This window comes from Penicillium arizonense (genome assembly GCF_001773325.1).
Source record: "Penicillium arizonense strain CBS 141311 chromosome Unknown PENARI_contig108, whole genome shotgun sequence".
In the NCBI taxonomy this organism is placed as follows: domain Eukaryota; kingdom Fungi; phylum Ascomycota; class Eurotiomycetes; order Eurotiales; family Aspergillaceae; genus Penicillium; species Penicillium arizonense.
Genome location: NW_019173385.1, coordinates 1 through 13,826, shown reverse-complemented (window position 1 = coordinate 13,826; position 13,826 = coordinate 1). Strand labels below are relative to the sequence as shown.

Here is a 13,826-nt window from a genome sequence, read left to right as displayed (position 1 = left end):
TCTTCGAATCAACTTATTATTACGATTATATCTCTCGGGTCCGAGCGGGATCGTACCATCCTCCCTGGAGCCTGTTGACCGGTCATGTCTTCACGGCTTCCATCTGTTGGATCTTCAGTTGGGAATTCGGGGGTAATATGGATTGGACCTTGCCAATTGATGGACCACAAACTCCACCGCCTACCCGACTAGCGCAAACTCCGCAAATAACGCCGTCCAAAGCCCCCTCTGCATCTGAGAGAGAACATATTTGCGCAACTACCGGGGGGAAATGTGTGCTTCCCTCACAGCCTCGCGACCGCTGGACCAGGGCAGAAAAAAAAAAGCATAGGCGAACTTTATGCGTGGCTGATGTCATATGTCCTGACCTAGGATAGCGGACGATTACTGGAATTCCACTGGGAATCAGCTTACTGTCAATTCTCTAAGGCTGCAGGCTAAGCGAATGGGAATCTAAGTACAGTGTGGAATGCCGGAAAACCCTTCGAATTTGAGCCAATCGAGCCCCTTGGTGCTGAAGGTCAACGTCCCTCGGCACTCAGAGAAGCCTGCCGAGAATGATCAACCAAATTCCATGGGAATGGTGCGTGATGGAGACCACGGGGTGGGCGACAGACCAGAAGGCTCCCAAACGAAGGGGAATAACACTGAGCCCAAATACTCCGGGCCGAATTCACCGTACTCAAACCCAAGCTATACCCATTTCCAATGATATGCGCAAACTTCAAAGTCGAGGCTCCGGCCAAGATTCTGCCGGCCAGCTGAACTGGATATTAAATTTACTGTGCGAATCCGACCTTTCTGCATAGCGTTCAGTTGGCAATCTTTGTGTAACATGAGTTGAATTTGCTGGGCCAACATTAGAGCAGCTTCTGTCCTTTTAATAATGTAGTTTAGAGGGTTCAATAGCCTATAGGCTTGCCATTTCTTTCATAGATATTCTATGCAAGGTTCGTCTTAGGGAAAAAGACCAGTATTCAAGCATCTTCCTTGCTGGTGCTTCAATCAAACGTTTCGTCGGTCGATGGATCGTTTCGTTGGCCCATGTCCTGTCCCATTCCTCGCCTGCTCAGCCCATGGTTCCGTACTTTCCAGAACCATCGCGAGTGCCATCTCAATGGCTCGAATTTCCGCCGCATATACGGTGGACATATAATGATTACCCATCTGGCTATGAGCATGTTGATCCTCAAGGTTCACGACCGCAGCCGATCCGATGCTTCCATCAATTCCGCAAGGCTCTTTCTCTTGGGTATTTTGTCAGGATCTGATTATGCCGTTCCACCACGACCTTTCTGTTGTTGATGATCACTTGCGGCGGCATCTGGCATGGTGCTAGGATTAATGCTTAAGCTTCCAATTGATGTTGGTTTGTTCGTGCACATGTCGAATTGTTTAATCAATCACTATCTGAATCTCCACTTGCCATGAGCATTTAACAGTTTTTCCAGTATTTTGGTCTCTCAAAGGTCGGAGAGCCGTTTTCTCCGATCCTCAACGTATGTGCTAATATTCCGTGCAGAGCATCCCTCGGCTACCAGAAAATTGGGTCTGCATACCAATTATTTCGAATACTAGGTGGAAGGGACATGCGCCAATTTTAGATCTGAGTTACCTTAGAAGCCTTCACAACACCGAATGAGTCTTTTGTTATACTTAGTTTAGTCAAGAACCAGCGGCACTGGAAATTAGAGGAGCGATACATGGTTCAGAACTTCATCGGCCTCTCCAATGTAATGCTTTTGTGGTGGCTTTTAGTCACTGACAAATTACTTCGTAAGTATCTTGTTCTGTTAGGTATATGCTCAACGAAATATCCAATGCCCTAGTCTACTGTACATTCATCGACAGTGTCACCGCACCAAATATATCACAAACGCCGCAGTTGGGAACTAATTCCAAGGCTTCAACGATCCCAAGGAACAATTAAATTTGATATCGATTATAAGGGCCTCCTGTTTTCAACGTTCCTGAACGCTTTTCAACGCTCTGTTCTTCAACTCTCTGCTCTTCAACATTCCTCTCGTCACCGACGTTCCCTTCGATGCTCTCCTCTCACCAAAATTCTCGGCACCAACACTCTGCCCGTGTTCGATGTTCTCGTACTTATCATCAATCTCGTCACAAACGTTCTCGTTAACGCACCCATTTGATGATCACAAATAACACCGGTGATTGCCCTTCTAGTCTTGCGGGGGCCGCCTTATGAGTTCAACACATAAAGGACCAAAAAGCCGACACGTTTTGTCCATACCCGTAATAATACCCGTTTCTTTTCATCAATTATAAGACAGATACAAGAGCCTAATATTAGAAACTGGAACTCCTAGAAGCTTCCACGCAAATATAGTTTGCGTCATCGAAGACGGTAGAGTTCGCTACTGTAATGGTATCCTACCCTCTTGCTCTGTTGAATTTCGAGAGGATTGAGAACGAACTGGTGGCATGGTGGGTGATTGAATCAAGTAAGTGCGGGTGGGGTGCGTCACTCGCTTAGAGATATCTAAGCGGATTATCCATAAATCCGAATTAGGTCGTGCCAAGATGTTCCCAGGAGCCCGGGAATCGTTTGCTAAGTCATGGCCCAAGGAGCAGTTGACCTTCCGATGAACCACCCTCGATGGGTCTTTGAACCTTCATAGGCTGGACAGCAAAACTCCTAGGAATTGCGTTATTCAAAACCACGTGAAAGGATGGATATGATATAAATCTAGCCACTTCCACCTCAGCGGGATATTCTCGGTCGCGCCTATCTCAACTTTCCTTGTATCAATTTTCTTGAAGTTGTTCGGGCACCAGCTACAGAATCAATCCTAAATTCGTCGACAACGATCTGATTACACCATCTACTCGGCCTCACTTGGTCATACTTTATCATGTCGCTACTCGACCTGTCCTCGGAATTACTCCTAATGATAGCATCCCTGGAGACAGAACAAGATATCAACTCATTATGTCGGACCAACAAGCGACTTTATTTTCTTCTCAATTCGTACCTCTATCGCATCAACTCTTGCACCCCGAGACCTGCACTGGTATGGGCTACTTTTCATGGAAATGAGAATACAGCTCGAATGTCAATTCAAGCAGGGGCTGAAACTGGATGGACAGATCCCGGCGGCCGGGGACTACTATGCTGGGCCGCATTGAGTCGTCATGAGGCGATAGTGAGGTTATTACTCAAGACAGGGAAGGTAAATCTTGATTTGAAGGACTCCGAGGGGCGAACGCCATTGTCTTGGGCCGCTTCAAGTGGTTACAAGGTGGCAGTGCAGCTGTTACTTCGGACTGGAAACGTTCACGTGGACTCAAAAGACTACGAAGGTCGAACACCATTGTCCCGAGCCGCGGAACATGGCCGTACGGAGGTCATGCGATTGCTACTCGAGACTAGGAAGGTGGAACTGGACTCAGAAGACGTCGACGGTCTAACACCATTATCCTGGGCTGCAGAGTCGAGCCATGAGGCGGTGATGAAGTTGTTAATCGAGACGGGGAAGGTGAATGTGGACTCGAAAGACTATGAGGGTCTGACGCCATTGTCCCGGGTCGCGTCAAATGGTTCTAAGGCGGCAGTGCAGTTGTTACTTCGGACTGGAAAGGTGGACGTCGACTCAAAAAACAACGAGGGTCGAACACCATTGTCCTGGGCCGCGCAATTTGGCTTTGAGGAAGTCGTGAAACTGCTACTCCAGACTAGAAAGGTGGAGGTGGACTCAAAAGACAACGAGGGTCTAACACCATTATGTTGGGCCGCACAGGATGAAAATGTAGAGGTCGTGAAACTGCTACTCCAGACTAGAGAGGTGGACGTGGACTCAAAAGACAACAAGGGCCGAACACCATTGTCCTGGGCCGCGGAATTTGGCTATGTGGAGGTCGTGAAACTGCTACTCCAAACTAGTAAGGTGGAGGTGGGCTCAAAAGACAACGAGGGCCGAACACCATTGTCCCGTGCCGCGGAACATGGCCGTACGGAGATCATGAGATTGTGTCGCAATTATCTTAAGAATACTGCCTGGAAACCGGGTCTATAGATGATCCGAATGGCTTCGGAAATACAGTAGACCCGGATCCCACAAATGTAAAAAAATGCCTTATAAATAGCAAGAGAAGAGGGGATGGAAATACAGAGTCATTGATATCTCCAATTGGCCGGTTACAGTACAGATCGTGACAGATTGCTACTCGAGTTTGGAAAATTGGAGGTGGACTCACGATGACACCTGGATTTGGTCACCATCATGTTAAGGCACGCTAAACGACAGCGAGTCTATGACTATGGTTCGTGGGGTGGTACAGTAGCTGACAAGTTCGCCTTTCACAGTTCACTGGACAAATTCTTGTACCCCCACCCACACCGCCTGATTATATAATATACTGCCAGCCAAACAAACTTAGACCTTGCAAACTCTCAAGGGACTGTAAACAATGCAAAGAACGTTGCCCTACATAGTTATTAGAAATCCCCTAGTTACATAGTTAAATAAGTATTTTATCTACTGTACTCACAGGTTGAAAGACTTTGCTTTTCCAGTGAGCTTTCGGTCGTAGCAAGCTTTGAAAGCGAGAGTGCTCCTAATACTTAGTTATCGCTAGCACCAGAAACTCGTGCTACAGTATCTAATACACCCATTCCATCAATATGGAGACCGAGTGCCTCCAGCAGATGTCCAGCCTCAATTGATTTATGTTTCCTCTCCGACCGATACGATTTGGAGGGACATGGAGACTTCCGAACAGCCGCAGGTTCCTACGGGTATTCTTGACCGTTAGCTCGCTACGTTCAGCGGCATCATCTTTTTAAAAAGTGGTTAGCGACTAGCTTTGTATCATATCATGAAGGCATTCAAGAAATTTCGATCATGCGCTGCTGAAGGATAGGCGTCAGGTTAGAGAAGTGTGAGGGGCATGAGGCCGAGTGTATCAAGTTTCATAGAACAGATTGTTTGATGACGGGTCTATATATAGTCTCTCGTTGTTACGGTACGGACTGAGAAACAATGTATATATATGTCTTGAGGTACAGTATAACATAATCACATGAAAATGATAATTCGGAAAGTTTACACCCGAAAGAAAGCGTTCACATCCAAATCGTCAAACACGCCAATGGCAGCCTGCGAGCTCTCGCACACACGAACATTGTGGATGCTTTGGGTGGGATGATTGCCACGACGAGAATCAGTGACGCCCAGTCTAAACCGACGACTATCTCTGATTTCGATTCGCTGACCAGTCCGTAGCAAATGAACCTCTGAGCGGAGCTTATCAAGTAATTCTCGCGAGTACTGGATCTCAGTAGCCTGCTCTTCAGTTTGACGAACGATGCGATTGAGGGCTACCAGCTTGTCCTGAAGCACTGCCCCATCCTCGTCAAACCCTCCAATCACATTTACAATGCCATTCTCCCTGGCTAGGAGCTCGGCTTGTCTCTCCTGGCTGACGTTCTCCGACGGATACGGAGGAGAAAGTCTTAATCGAGTTGCAATTTGTCAGCTGACTTCCATGAGATATTCCCAATAATGATTTTCACATACAGAAACGGGTCGATGATGCTCGACAAAACGTCCTTCCACCGTGCTAGCCGTTTGCTCAGCAATTGCACCTCTAATTCTCCAGAAATACCGAAGCGATCACGGTTCAATTTGCGAGTTGTTCCACCCAACGAGCGGTCAATAAAAGCGCGAAAAGTCTTTTCAAACTCGTCGCATGTCTTTTCGCAGTCCAGTAGGAGTGAATGAACGTGCGCTTCGATGTCATCCCTGGCCGTGGCCGGGGAGTAGCCAGAGGCGAGTGAAAGACGGTGTACAACAGTTTCAAGAGAAGCCAACTGATTCAAGAGGTCGGCCAAAGCCTCAGGTTTGTCTCCAGTTGTTTTGATTTGGTCTGAAAGAGCAATGATGCTCAGTCGGGCGTTTGTTGCAACCAACACAGTGGTGTAGGGCACATTGATCGGTTCGGTCATTCTGAACACGCAAGTTCATACAAAGTCGGATGATCACAACGAGGCAGAGGAAGATAGGGTAACAAAAGAAAAAGATTCTTGTTGGGAGTGGAAAAAAGGCTTTATATTTGGAGGGGTTCCGACCTTATAAGTGTTTGCACGTTGGAGTTTGCCTAGACTGCGGACGGCAGGCTCCCGGGATTCTGATTGATCAGTGTGAGAGATACGCATGAAACATACAGGACGGATGGCGATACGATCTGCGCGGGACCCACAGAGTGCATCTAGATTCCCCTGAACGCGAGGAAGCTACCATTTGTCCTGTATGCCTCGTGTATAACCCTGACACAAGGCACGGATGATCCCAGGAGCTACTTTTTTCTCAAGATGCCGGAGAGCTGCGCTTCTCCGGAGCCGCTGACAAACAAAGTGTAGTAGTCGTGATCCCGGGAGCCAATGCCTTACATCCAATGTATGTGATGTCATATCAAATGATACTGGGATCTATTGTAGGGAAGTGCTACACCCTCAGGAAATAGTTAAATAGAAGCCATGGCCGCAAAGAATTGAGACTCTCAAGCCCACCATTCAATCAACGGAAGTGATCAAACGTCTTCGAGGCCAGAAAAGACCAAAATGCCACCGCAGAGAAGACCAGTGGTGTTGCAGAGCCCCTTCCCACTATCGAATGTTCATCGAGGTCAGTAGCTGGAGTCAAAATGACATGACAGTCCTCACTAACATTGGCTCAGACAGACAACATCCAACTCAAAGGGTTGAGGGCATCATTACGAGCATATATGCTGAAATGTCGAGAATGAAGCATGAACACAAAGAGGCAATTCTCATGCTGCAAAACCACGGCAACATGCTGCGGGCTCTCGCAAATGAAAAAGCCAGTTTGGAGGAGCAAAATAAGTCTTTGTTTGAACATATCAAGATCCTTCAGGGAGAAAATTGCGCCCTAGAGCTCAAGAACAACGAACTGAAGTCCGAATTGGCAAAGAAGAGGCTGCAGTACCCAGAGCAGCCCGATGGAAAGCAACCTTAGAGATCTACTATGATTAGCTCAGATTGACCGGATCTTGTATCAAACTCTGAGGTATTCAGACTTACCAGCTTTCAACATTGTTACCCGCGAGACTTGCATATGAAGAAAGAAGAGGTATACAGAAGGATTAATGATGCCATGACTGGTCACAGGATAATATACCGGAGAGGAAAATACCCAATTTTGTATGTTAGATCAAAGATTATTTTGCTGCGGGGATCGCTCTAACAGGGATTACGTGGAAGGCAAACCGCGTAATCGGTCGTTTGAGCCCGCAAGAAACATGCCGCAAGAAACCGCAGCTGTCTTATCACCCATGGCCACAAAGCCAACTTTATTGATAGAAAAACAATGACTATAACACAATACTCATGCGTCTCTATAAGAATAACTGGCCCTCTCTCTAGGCTGACAGCCAAAAGAATGCCCCCAATCGGGTCAAAGTGGTATCGATGGATTGCTGACACCTCTCTCCCTAACTTGTATGCCATCTCAGCGGCCATAATCATAGCAATTTGCTTGATCTATTGGCTTGCACGTGATGTGTGGCGCTGGGCATGGACAAGACGCCATGTGTTCTTTCGTCGCCCTTTCCGGTCGAAAATATTAATACCTTGGAGACGGTTTGCCTTCGTCCACCTGCCAAAATGCATGCGTTGGCTGGACATCTCAAATTACTGGCAAGCGCTAATCCTGGCTGTCATGCTGGCGGGGAACATTGTTGGCCTCCGACTTCGAGCCCATTCTTGGGCAGAAGCACAGAAAAGGGCTGGCTCCATGGCAGTCATCAACCTCGTGCCTTTGTGCACCGGTATCAGCTTTGGTCTTCCGGCGGATCTGCTCCACGTGGACCGCCAGATGCTCGCGTGGTTCCATCGCTGGGTAGGTCGCATTTGCGTGCTCCATTCTCTGTTACACTGTTCGCTGCTCGTTACTGTCGCCAGAACGATGGACTTGGCAAACTCACGATACATAATTCCAATAGCCGTAAGTAAAGCATACTCCGAGGCTAAGTGTGCCTATTGCGCAGATCAACATCTCATCAAATAAAGGCAGGTTGTGCTCTCGTTCTCATGATACCTGTTACTTGTGCGGCGGCCCAACGGCGACACCTACAATTTGCGATGAAATGTCACTACCTTCTTGCAGCAACGGCGATTGGCGCGCTTATATACCATCTGGTGGAGCGACACTCACTGTATCGGTGGTACCTGGTAGGCGCTATCTGCTTGTGGATATTCATTAGCGCTCTTGTCTGCACAATGGCCGCATGGGATCAGAAACCTTGGAGATCGTCCCGAAATAAGGTAGTCATGAACTCTGTAAGCCATTTCCTTTGGCTTGACATAGAGCTACCTCTCAACCGAGCGATCCGCCCTGGCCAGTATGTGCAGCTTTGGATGCCACGAGCCGGCTTTCGCGCTTTCTTTCAGCTTCCTCAGTTCTATATTGCATTCTGGGAAGATGGACCAACTCAAAGAATAGTCCGTATGGTAGCAGAGCCTCAACCTGGGCTTGCGCGAAAGCTGTACCACGAAGCACTGAGATCCCCAGTCAAGCAGTCGGCCATCATACTCGGACCGTACGGACACCCTCTCGATTTCTATCGGTTCGGTACAATCCTCTTCGTGGTAGAGGACATCGGGTTTTTCCGAGCGCTTTCATACATTGAAATGTTGGTGGAGGCCAGCCGCAAGCGAGAAGTAATGGTGCGAAAGCTAGAGGTTCTCTGGAAGCGACAAGTTGGCAAAGATGGTATGTTTCTATCTTGGACTAGTACTTTTTTAGAGTCTGAAAGGTGGCTGAAGTTCTGGCAGAAAATCCACAATGGGTAAATGAATGGATGCAAGACCTTTTCAATCGCGACTGGAGATCGTTCAAGGTGAGTTTTCTGCTACTGCAGCTCATTCTGTGCGCTGCGACCTGACCGTGCTTCAGATTTTGCGGTTCAGCATCTACTGCCCGCGTACTCAATCAAGTCCCCAGGAAAACCTTTCCTACGAGCACAACGCAATGCTTTGCTACTTTTATGGCTCGATCAAGATCGAGGAGGAAGTTGCGCGGTATCTCAACAATCAACGCGGAGCCATGGCCGTAGCGGGTGAGTTTCCCAAGTCCAACCTCCATCCACTTCAGTGCGCTGAAGAGCGCAATATTACGGTTACGGTGCTAACAATCTACGCAGTATGTGCAGGTCCGTCAATAAGTGAGGCCGTGACGAAGACTGTACAGCCACACGCAGGAAGAAATCTCCAGCTGATCGTTCTCGACCCCGATATGAGCCCTGCACCGGATGGGAATGACGATTTGCCCGGCAGCGTCGAGTCTGCAGTTGACCGCCAGGATCCAACACACACAGCCTCGGGAGCGGGAGAGGGCAAGCGTATTCACCAAGAACGACGAATTCCAGTGGACAACCGTAAGCTACAGTATTCATCGCCCACAAAAATTGATACGGAAACCGGAAAAGTCGAGATGAGCAACCACTCGAAGTGGGTAGAAAATAGATTGGCACAAGGGCACTGAAAGTCTACTATCACAGTTACCGAACCATGAATCCCTACCAGCGTCATTCTGCACCTTAATAGCCTAGTTGGTTTCAACACTTCACTCAAATTCGCCTACGCGCACCGCGTGTCGGATTCGCTGCGCCTGCCTCTAGTGGAGGCCTCTTCGATTGAGGCGGTCTCAACACAATGGTTGAGTTTTCAGCTCATTGGCAATCGTATCTTCCGCCGGCAGTTCATGTATCACAGGGAGGGCACCATGGAAAGCTTGGAGCCTGGCCTTGTTCGCCGCACAGCCGGTCCGCCTTCGCGAGCAGATTCCTTCTCGAGGGAATATTAATGAATCTTCTAGGTGATTGGTATGATAGAAAGACGATCGCCGGCCATGGCAAAGCTGGCAGCGAAGCGTGCCGATCTCGGGTAGGCTGGTGTGTGCATTTCGTCTCGTAGATTCAGCACACTCCACAGGAGGCACTGAACCGCCTTCTTTTCGAGAAGATTTCGAGGGGCGAAAAGATCTCTTGGTTCTATTGCTTAGCATTTTATTAGTATTTGAAGCACGTAAATCATGAGCTCCTCATACCTTGCATCCATCCACAATTTAGTGCCAATAAACCAATTCATAATTATTTGGGCCGAGAGATTAGCTGAAGGCTTTAAAGAAGTGAGCCCTAAGTGGCGCTGATTATAAAGTATACGGGAGAATATAGAGCTTTGGCATTAGTTCATGGAAGCGTTTCCACCCTAAGTCAAGGTATATCGTTGATCGCAACCCAAACCATATTAGGTCCTTGGGATCCAGAAGGACACACGCATAGGTAGTTAGGCGCGAAGGCATATCTTGACCAGGAATTGAACAGGGAAAATTGTCTTTCCGCATTGCTGTACTGTATGCAAACGACACGGTTCAACTATGGTTTGCTTCTTAACGGTTTGCTTCATAACGGTTTGCTTCTTAACGGTTTGCTTCTTAACTGCCGGTTGGGAACCCGGTTGAATCCGCAACTTTTAAGGCCCACAAACGCGCCCAAACATGTAGGATAACTGAATATAATCTTCCATCAACTGAACCACTGCACTATCGGTCCTCAGCTTCTTTGCCCAATGGAAAATGGTTGGTACAATTATTTGAGGGACTTGAGGTCCCCTGTTCAATCCGACCGGTCATTGTCCTCACTGACGTCATTACTGTTCCCAAAATAAAAGCGGTCAGTTCCCTAACCCAGCCTTCACAATGTCCTCGTTTGTAAATCATGCAATCCAAGATACTGGCAGCAATGATCACTCTAGCTATAGCTACCGCTGTAGCGGCTGCGCCAAGACCTGAACTTGATGTTCAGCCTGCCATCAACGTAGTTAATTGAACATTCCGTCTCGCGGCTTCGCTGACTAGCTTTAGACGCTTTTTGCTCCACTTCAACTCATTGCCTGGACACAGCTTAACTGCACCGGAGATTTCGGTGTCACCCAATTCACTGACTCGGTTCTGGCACGAAATATCTCCAACGCCTACATTTCTCGCAGTCTACAACTTAATCGCTCATTGACACAGCAGGAGCAATTGGATATATCCGTCACGAGTAACTTCAATTCCTGGTACTCCAACAAAGACCAGCTGTACTACAACAGTGCATCCTGTAGCAACTTTTGGCAGACCTATTACGCCGTGAATGGAACCACCGCATGTTATAACACGCCCCCATTTACCTGTCACCGGTTGTGGAACAACCCAGGATTGCCCATGATACTTAGTAAATGAAAGAAGAGATAGGAAGGAAAAACAACACCATCATTGCATTTCTTTAAGTCATTGCCTACCGATCTGAGTAGCCTCCGAATTAAACGAAATCACAAAATTATAGGGACATCGAACATCACAGTAGGTTTCCGCACTAGCCAGTATTACACACCGATACCCAAGTTGGCTTTTACACGATCGACAGCATGAATGTTCTTTCCTGAATCAATCCAAACAGCGCCAAGAATGGCTTCCACCGTCGTCGCACGAGTGCCATTAGTGATCTCACCCTTTTGTGCCGGTTGGCCGGTTATAAAGTCGTCCAGCTCACACGCCTCACCTTTGCAGCTCAAATGTTTGTTGCAAGCATTCTTTCGCAGTATGTGATCCCCATCTTCTGTGTCTAGTCAGAACTCATCATAAATTAGCGATTTCACAGTTCAACGTGCCGATGGTATTTTCACTACCGTACCATTCGTCCAGAAGTGAAGTGGACAGAACGGAGTCTCCAACGAGTGCCAGACGCTTGTTGCCTTGCAGCGGACGAGTTCCAGCTGGATGCAAAGCCTCTTCTAACAATGGAGTGGAGTTGAAGTGGTAGCCAAGTCGGTCTTGGAGCTCCTCCATTTCCGTTGAACCTGTTGTCAAATATTCATTGAATGAACGGTCTGAAATTTGACTCAGAAATCCCACAGACCATAGATCTTATGTATCTCAGTGTGACAAAAGCCACATTACGAGGTATCTAGTTGAGAGCTGGCATATGGAGGATGAAGTCATTAATAAAAGGCATTTTCCGTTCACGGATGAGTCAACCCTTGCTTAGGTTGGATCAAAGATTAAGACGACCGAAAATACACGAGAGGCGAATACTGGAAACAGAAAGCCACTATATTGATTGGATCCGAATTGGCAAAGGCGAATAAACTATTGCCACAGAAGCAGACACCCGGAGAACAAAAAGGTGAAACTACGCCCTTCACGGCGAGATAGAACACCAGCGGTGACGTGACGAGTTTCATTTAGAGGCAAACGAAAAAAGGCAAAGAAACCGTGTTGGAAAGCCCTATAGGATCGCTGACAAGCAAAGCTTGGGTCAAAGGCGAAGAATCCTGAGGCAAGCCTTCAAGCACCACGCCCAACCGTCACGCTGAGAACTGGCGACCCACGAAATTAGGATGCTCAGATTTCCCAGTTTCCCACTATATTCTGCACAAAGTCTTGTGGATCAAGAAATGGCATGGACGTAGAAGGGTGAATGCCAGATAATGGAACCGAATCCCACATCGTGGAACTGTCTGTGACCTCTACCCGCGGCCATATAGCTAACTGAAACCGTGCTTGTCCAGCGCTTGATATGTTTTCCATAGTAGAATGCTGCGAGAGAATGTCACTTATTTGACCACGTATCCTTCGTAAGTTGCCCAGCATTGACTCAACCCGCGGAAGGAAGAACGGATACTCTTCGACAGCCTCTTCAGTCTCCGTACTGAACTTATTGAGTCGGAGTTCTATCCAGTTCACCCGCTCAAAAAGCAGAAACGCGGATACATAAAGGAAAATATCATCGGCGCACGTGTCGTGGGATAACGGATCCGGCCCTGTCCAGCTGAAGGCGCAGAAATTCTCATAGCTGGGGTAGAAGACATATTCGATGGCAGGAACCCTCTTATCCCCATGCTGAGTATACTCTAAGCATCCGCCGATTGGTTGGTTTGAGCACAGAGAGCTACCATTTTCTGCGGGGCAAGGTGGCAGTGTCGGCATATTGGGAAATTCTCGCCAAATGGACTCAAGATCTAGATCCAAATCATAGTCTGAAGGGACCATCAGCGCCGACATTAAGTATCGAAGATCATCCAACTAACCAATTTGATCAAGTTGTCCCATTATCCTCATGCAGCAAGTGCCACGTTCGCGATGAAAGACAGTTTATGGAGGTAGGATATGATGGGGTTTTATTGGGTCTATATGTAGAGGCCAGGGTGGCTAGCTTCTAGGTTAGAGAAAGCCCATTGAAAAGAAGAAGAAAGAAAAAGAACTAGGTCCGAGAGGCTTGACCATGTTCAAGAGAAGGCTATGTTACCAAGTGATGGGTTCTCCTGGTTTACGTAGAAGCAAACGGTGAATGATCCAATTTCCGTTGAAAGTGTACATTGGTGGTGAGGTGTCAGGAATGCCCGCCCCACTCATACTCCGTTGAACTTTTCCACCGGTCGTTCCTGCCGGCGTGGTTCCACGCAAGAACCACAAGACCGGTCACACTGTGCTATTTGCTATTACACCCCAAGCCTTGGTCAACTGAAGCTAGCGTGTTTCAATTTGCCCCTGCATGAACTCATTGTAGCTCACTTATCTGACACGAGTGTCTGTCACTATTCTGCAATGTTCCGAGAACGCCCTGGTGTACAGAGAGAAAGGCCTGACGACGATCCCACAGCAGCAGTTCTTGATGATTGCAGCATTGCTGAAGCTTTTTGTTCTCCTCCGCCAGCCATTTTTGTGAGTTTTGCAGGTAGCGACGTTCCTCTTCCAAGCGTATTTTGCCGGCCGACTTGATCGTGTAGCACTCCCACAGACACA

The 13,826-nt window shown here is 47.8% G+C and overlaps 7 protein-coding genes across 7 annotated transcripts; 4 read left to right on the top strand and 3 right to left on the bottom strand.

Moving 5' to 3' along the window:
- Window positions 1–2,876: 2,876 nt before the first annotated feature.
- On the top strand, window positions 2,877–4,037 carry PENARI_c108G02965 (ankyrin repeat domain-containing protein; the record flags this gene model as incomplete). The annotated part of the gene is made up of 1 exon (XM_022637880.1): window positions 2,877–4,037. One exon carries the CDS (start codon window positions 2,877–2,879, stop codon window positions 4,035–4,037), a length of 1,161 nt encoding a protein of 386 aa, XP_022482260.1.
- A 1,029-nt stretch (window positions 4,038–5,066) lies between these two features.
- On the bottom strand, window positions 5,067–5,968 carry PENARI_c108G09276 (uncharacterized protein; the record flags this gene model as incomplete). The annotated part of the gene is made up of 2 exons (XM_022637883.1): window positions 5,067–5,475; window positions 5,541–5,968. 2 exons carry the CDS (start codon window positions 5,966–5,968, stop codon window positions 5,067–5,069), a joined length of 837 nt encoding a protein of 278 aa, XP_022482264.1.
- Window positions 5,969–6,583: 615 nt separating this feature from the next.
- On the top strand, window positions 6,584–6,998 carry PENARI_c108G06985 (uncharacterized protein; the record flags this gene model as incomplete). Its single annotated transcript, XM_022637882.1, has 2 exons — window positions 6,584–6,647; window positions 6,700–6,998. The coding sequence occupies 2 exons, from the start codon at window positions 6,584–6,586 to the stop codon at window positions 6,996–6,998; spliced, it is 363 nt and encodes a 120-aa protein (XP_022482265.1).
- A 777-nt stretch (window positions 6,999–7,775) lies between these two features.
- PENARI_c108G01578 (uncharacterized protein) lies at window positions 7,776–7,989 on the top strand (the record flags this gene model as incomplete). Its single annotated transcript, XM_022637878.1, has 2 exons — window positions 7,776–7,880; window positions 7,984–7,989. The coding sequence occupies 2 exons, from the start codon at window positions 7,776–7,778 to the stop codon at window positions 7,987–7,989; spliced, it is 111 nt and encodes a 36-aa protein (XP_022482262.1).
- Window positions 7,990–8,260: 271 nt separating this feature from the next.
- On the top strand, window positions 8,261–9,955 carry PENARI_c108G11042 (uncharacterized protein; the record flags this gene model as incomplete). Its single annotated transcript, XM_022637884.1, has 6 exons — window positions 8,261–8,753; window positions 8,816–8,880; window positions 8,937–9,099; window positions 9,184–9,490; window positions 9,587–9,804; window positions 9,858–9,955. The coding sequence occupies 6 exons, from the start codon at window positions 8,261–8,263 to the stop codon at window positions 9,953–9,955; spliced, it is 1,344 nt and encodes a 447-aa protein (XP_022482261.1).
- A 1,452-nt stretch (window positions 9,956–11,407) lies between these two features.
- Window positions 11,408–11,870, bottom strand: PENARI_c108G02119 (uncharacterized protein; the record flags this gene model as incomplete). Its single annotated transcript, XM_022637879.1, has 2 exons — window positions 11,408–11,646; window positions 11,711–11,870. The coding sequence occupies 2 exons, from the start codon at window positions 11,868–11,870 to the stop codon at window positions 11,408–11,410; spliced, it is 399 nt and encodes a 132-aa protein (XP_022482266.1).
- A 1,711-nt stretch (window positions 11,871–13,581) lies between these two features.
- PENARI_c108G05553 (uncharacterized protein) lies at window positions 13,582–13,812 on the bottom strand (the record flags this gene model as incomplete). Its single annotated transcript, XM_022637881.1, has 1 exon — window positions 13,582–13,812. A coding segment is annotated over one exon (231 nt), but the record flags the coding sequence as incomplete, so codon positions are not given.
- Window positions 13,813–13,826: the final 14 nt, after the last annotated feature.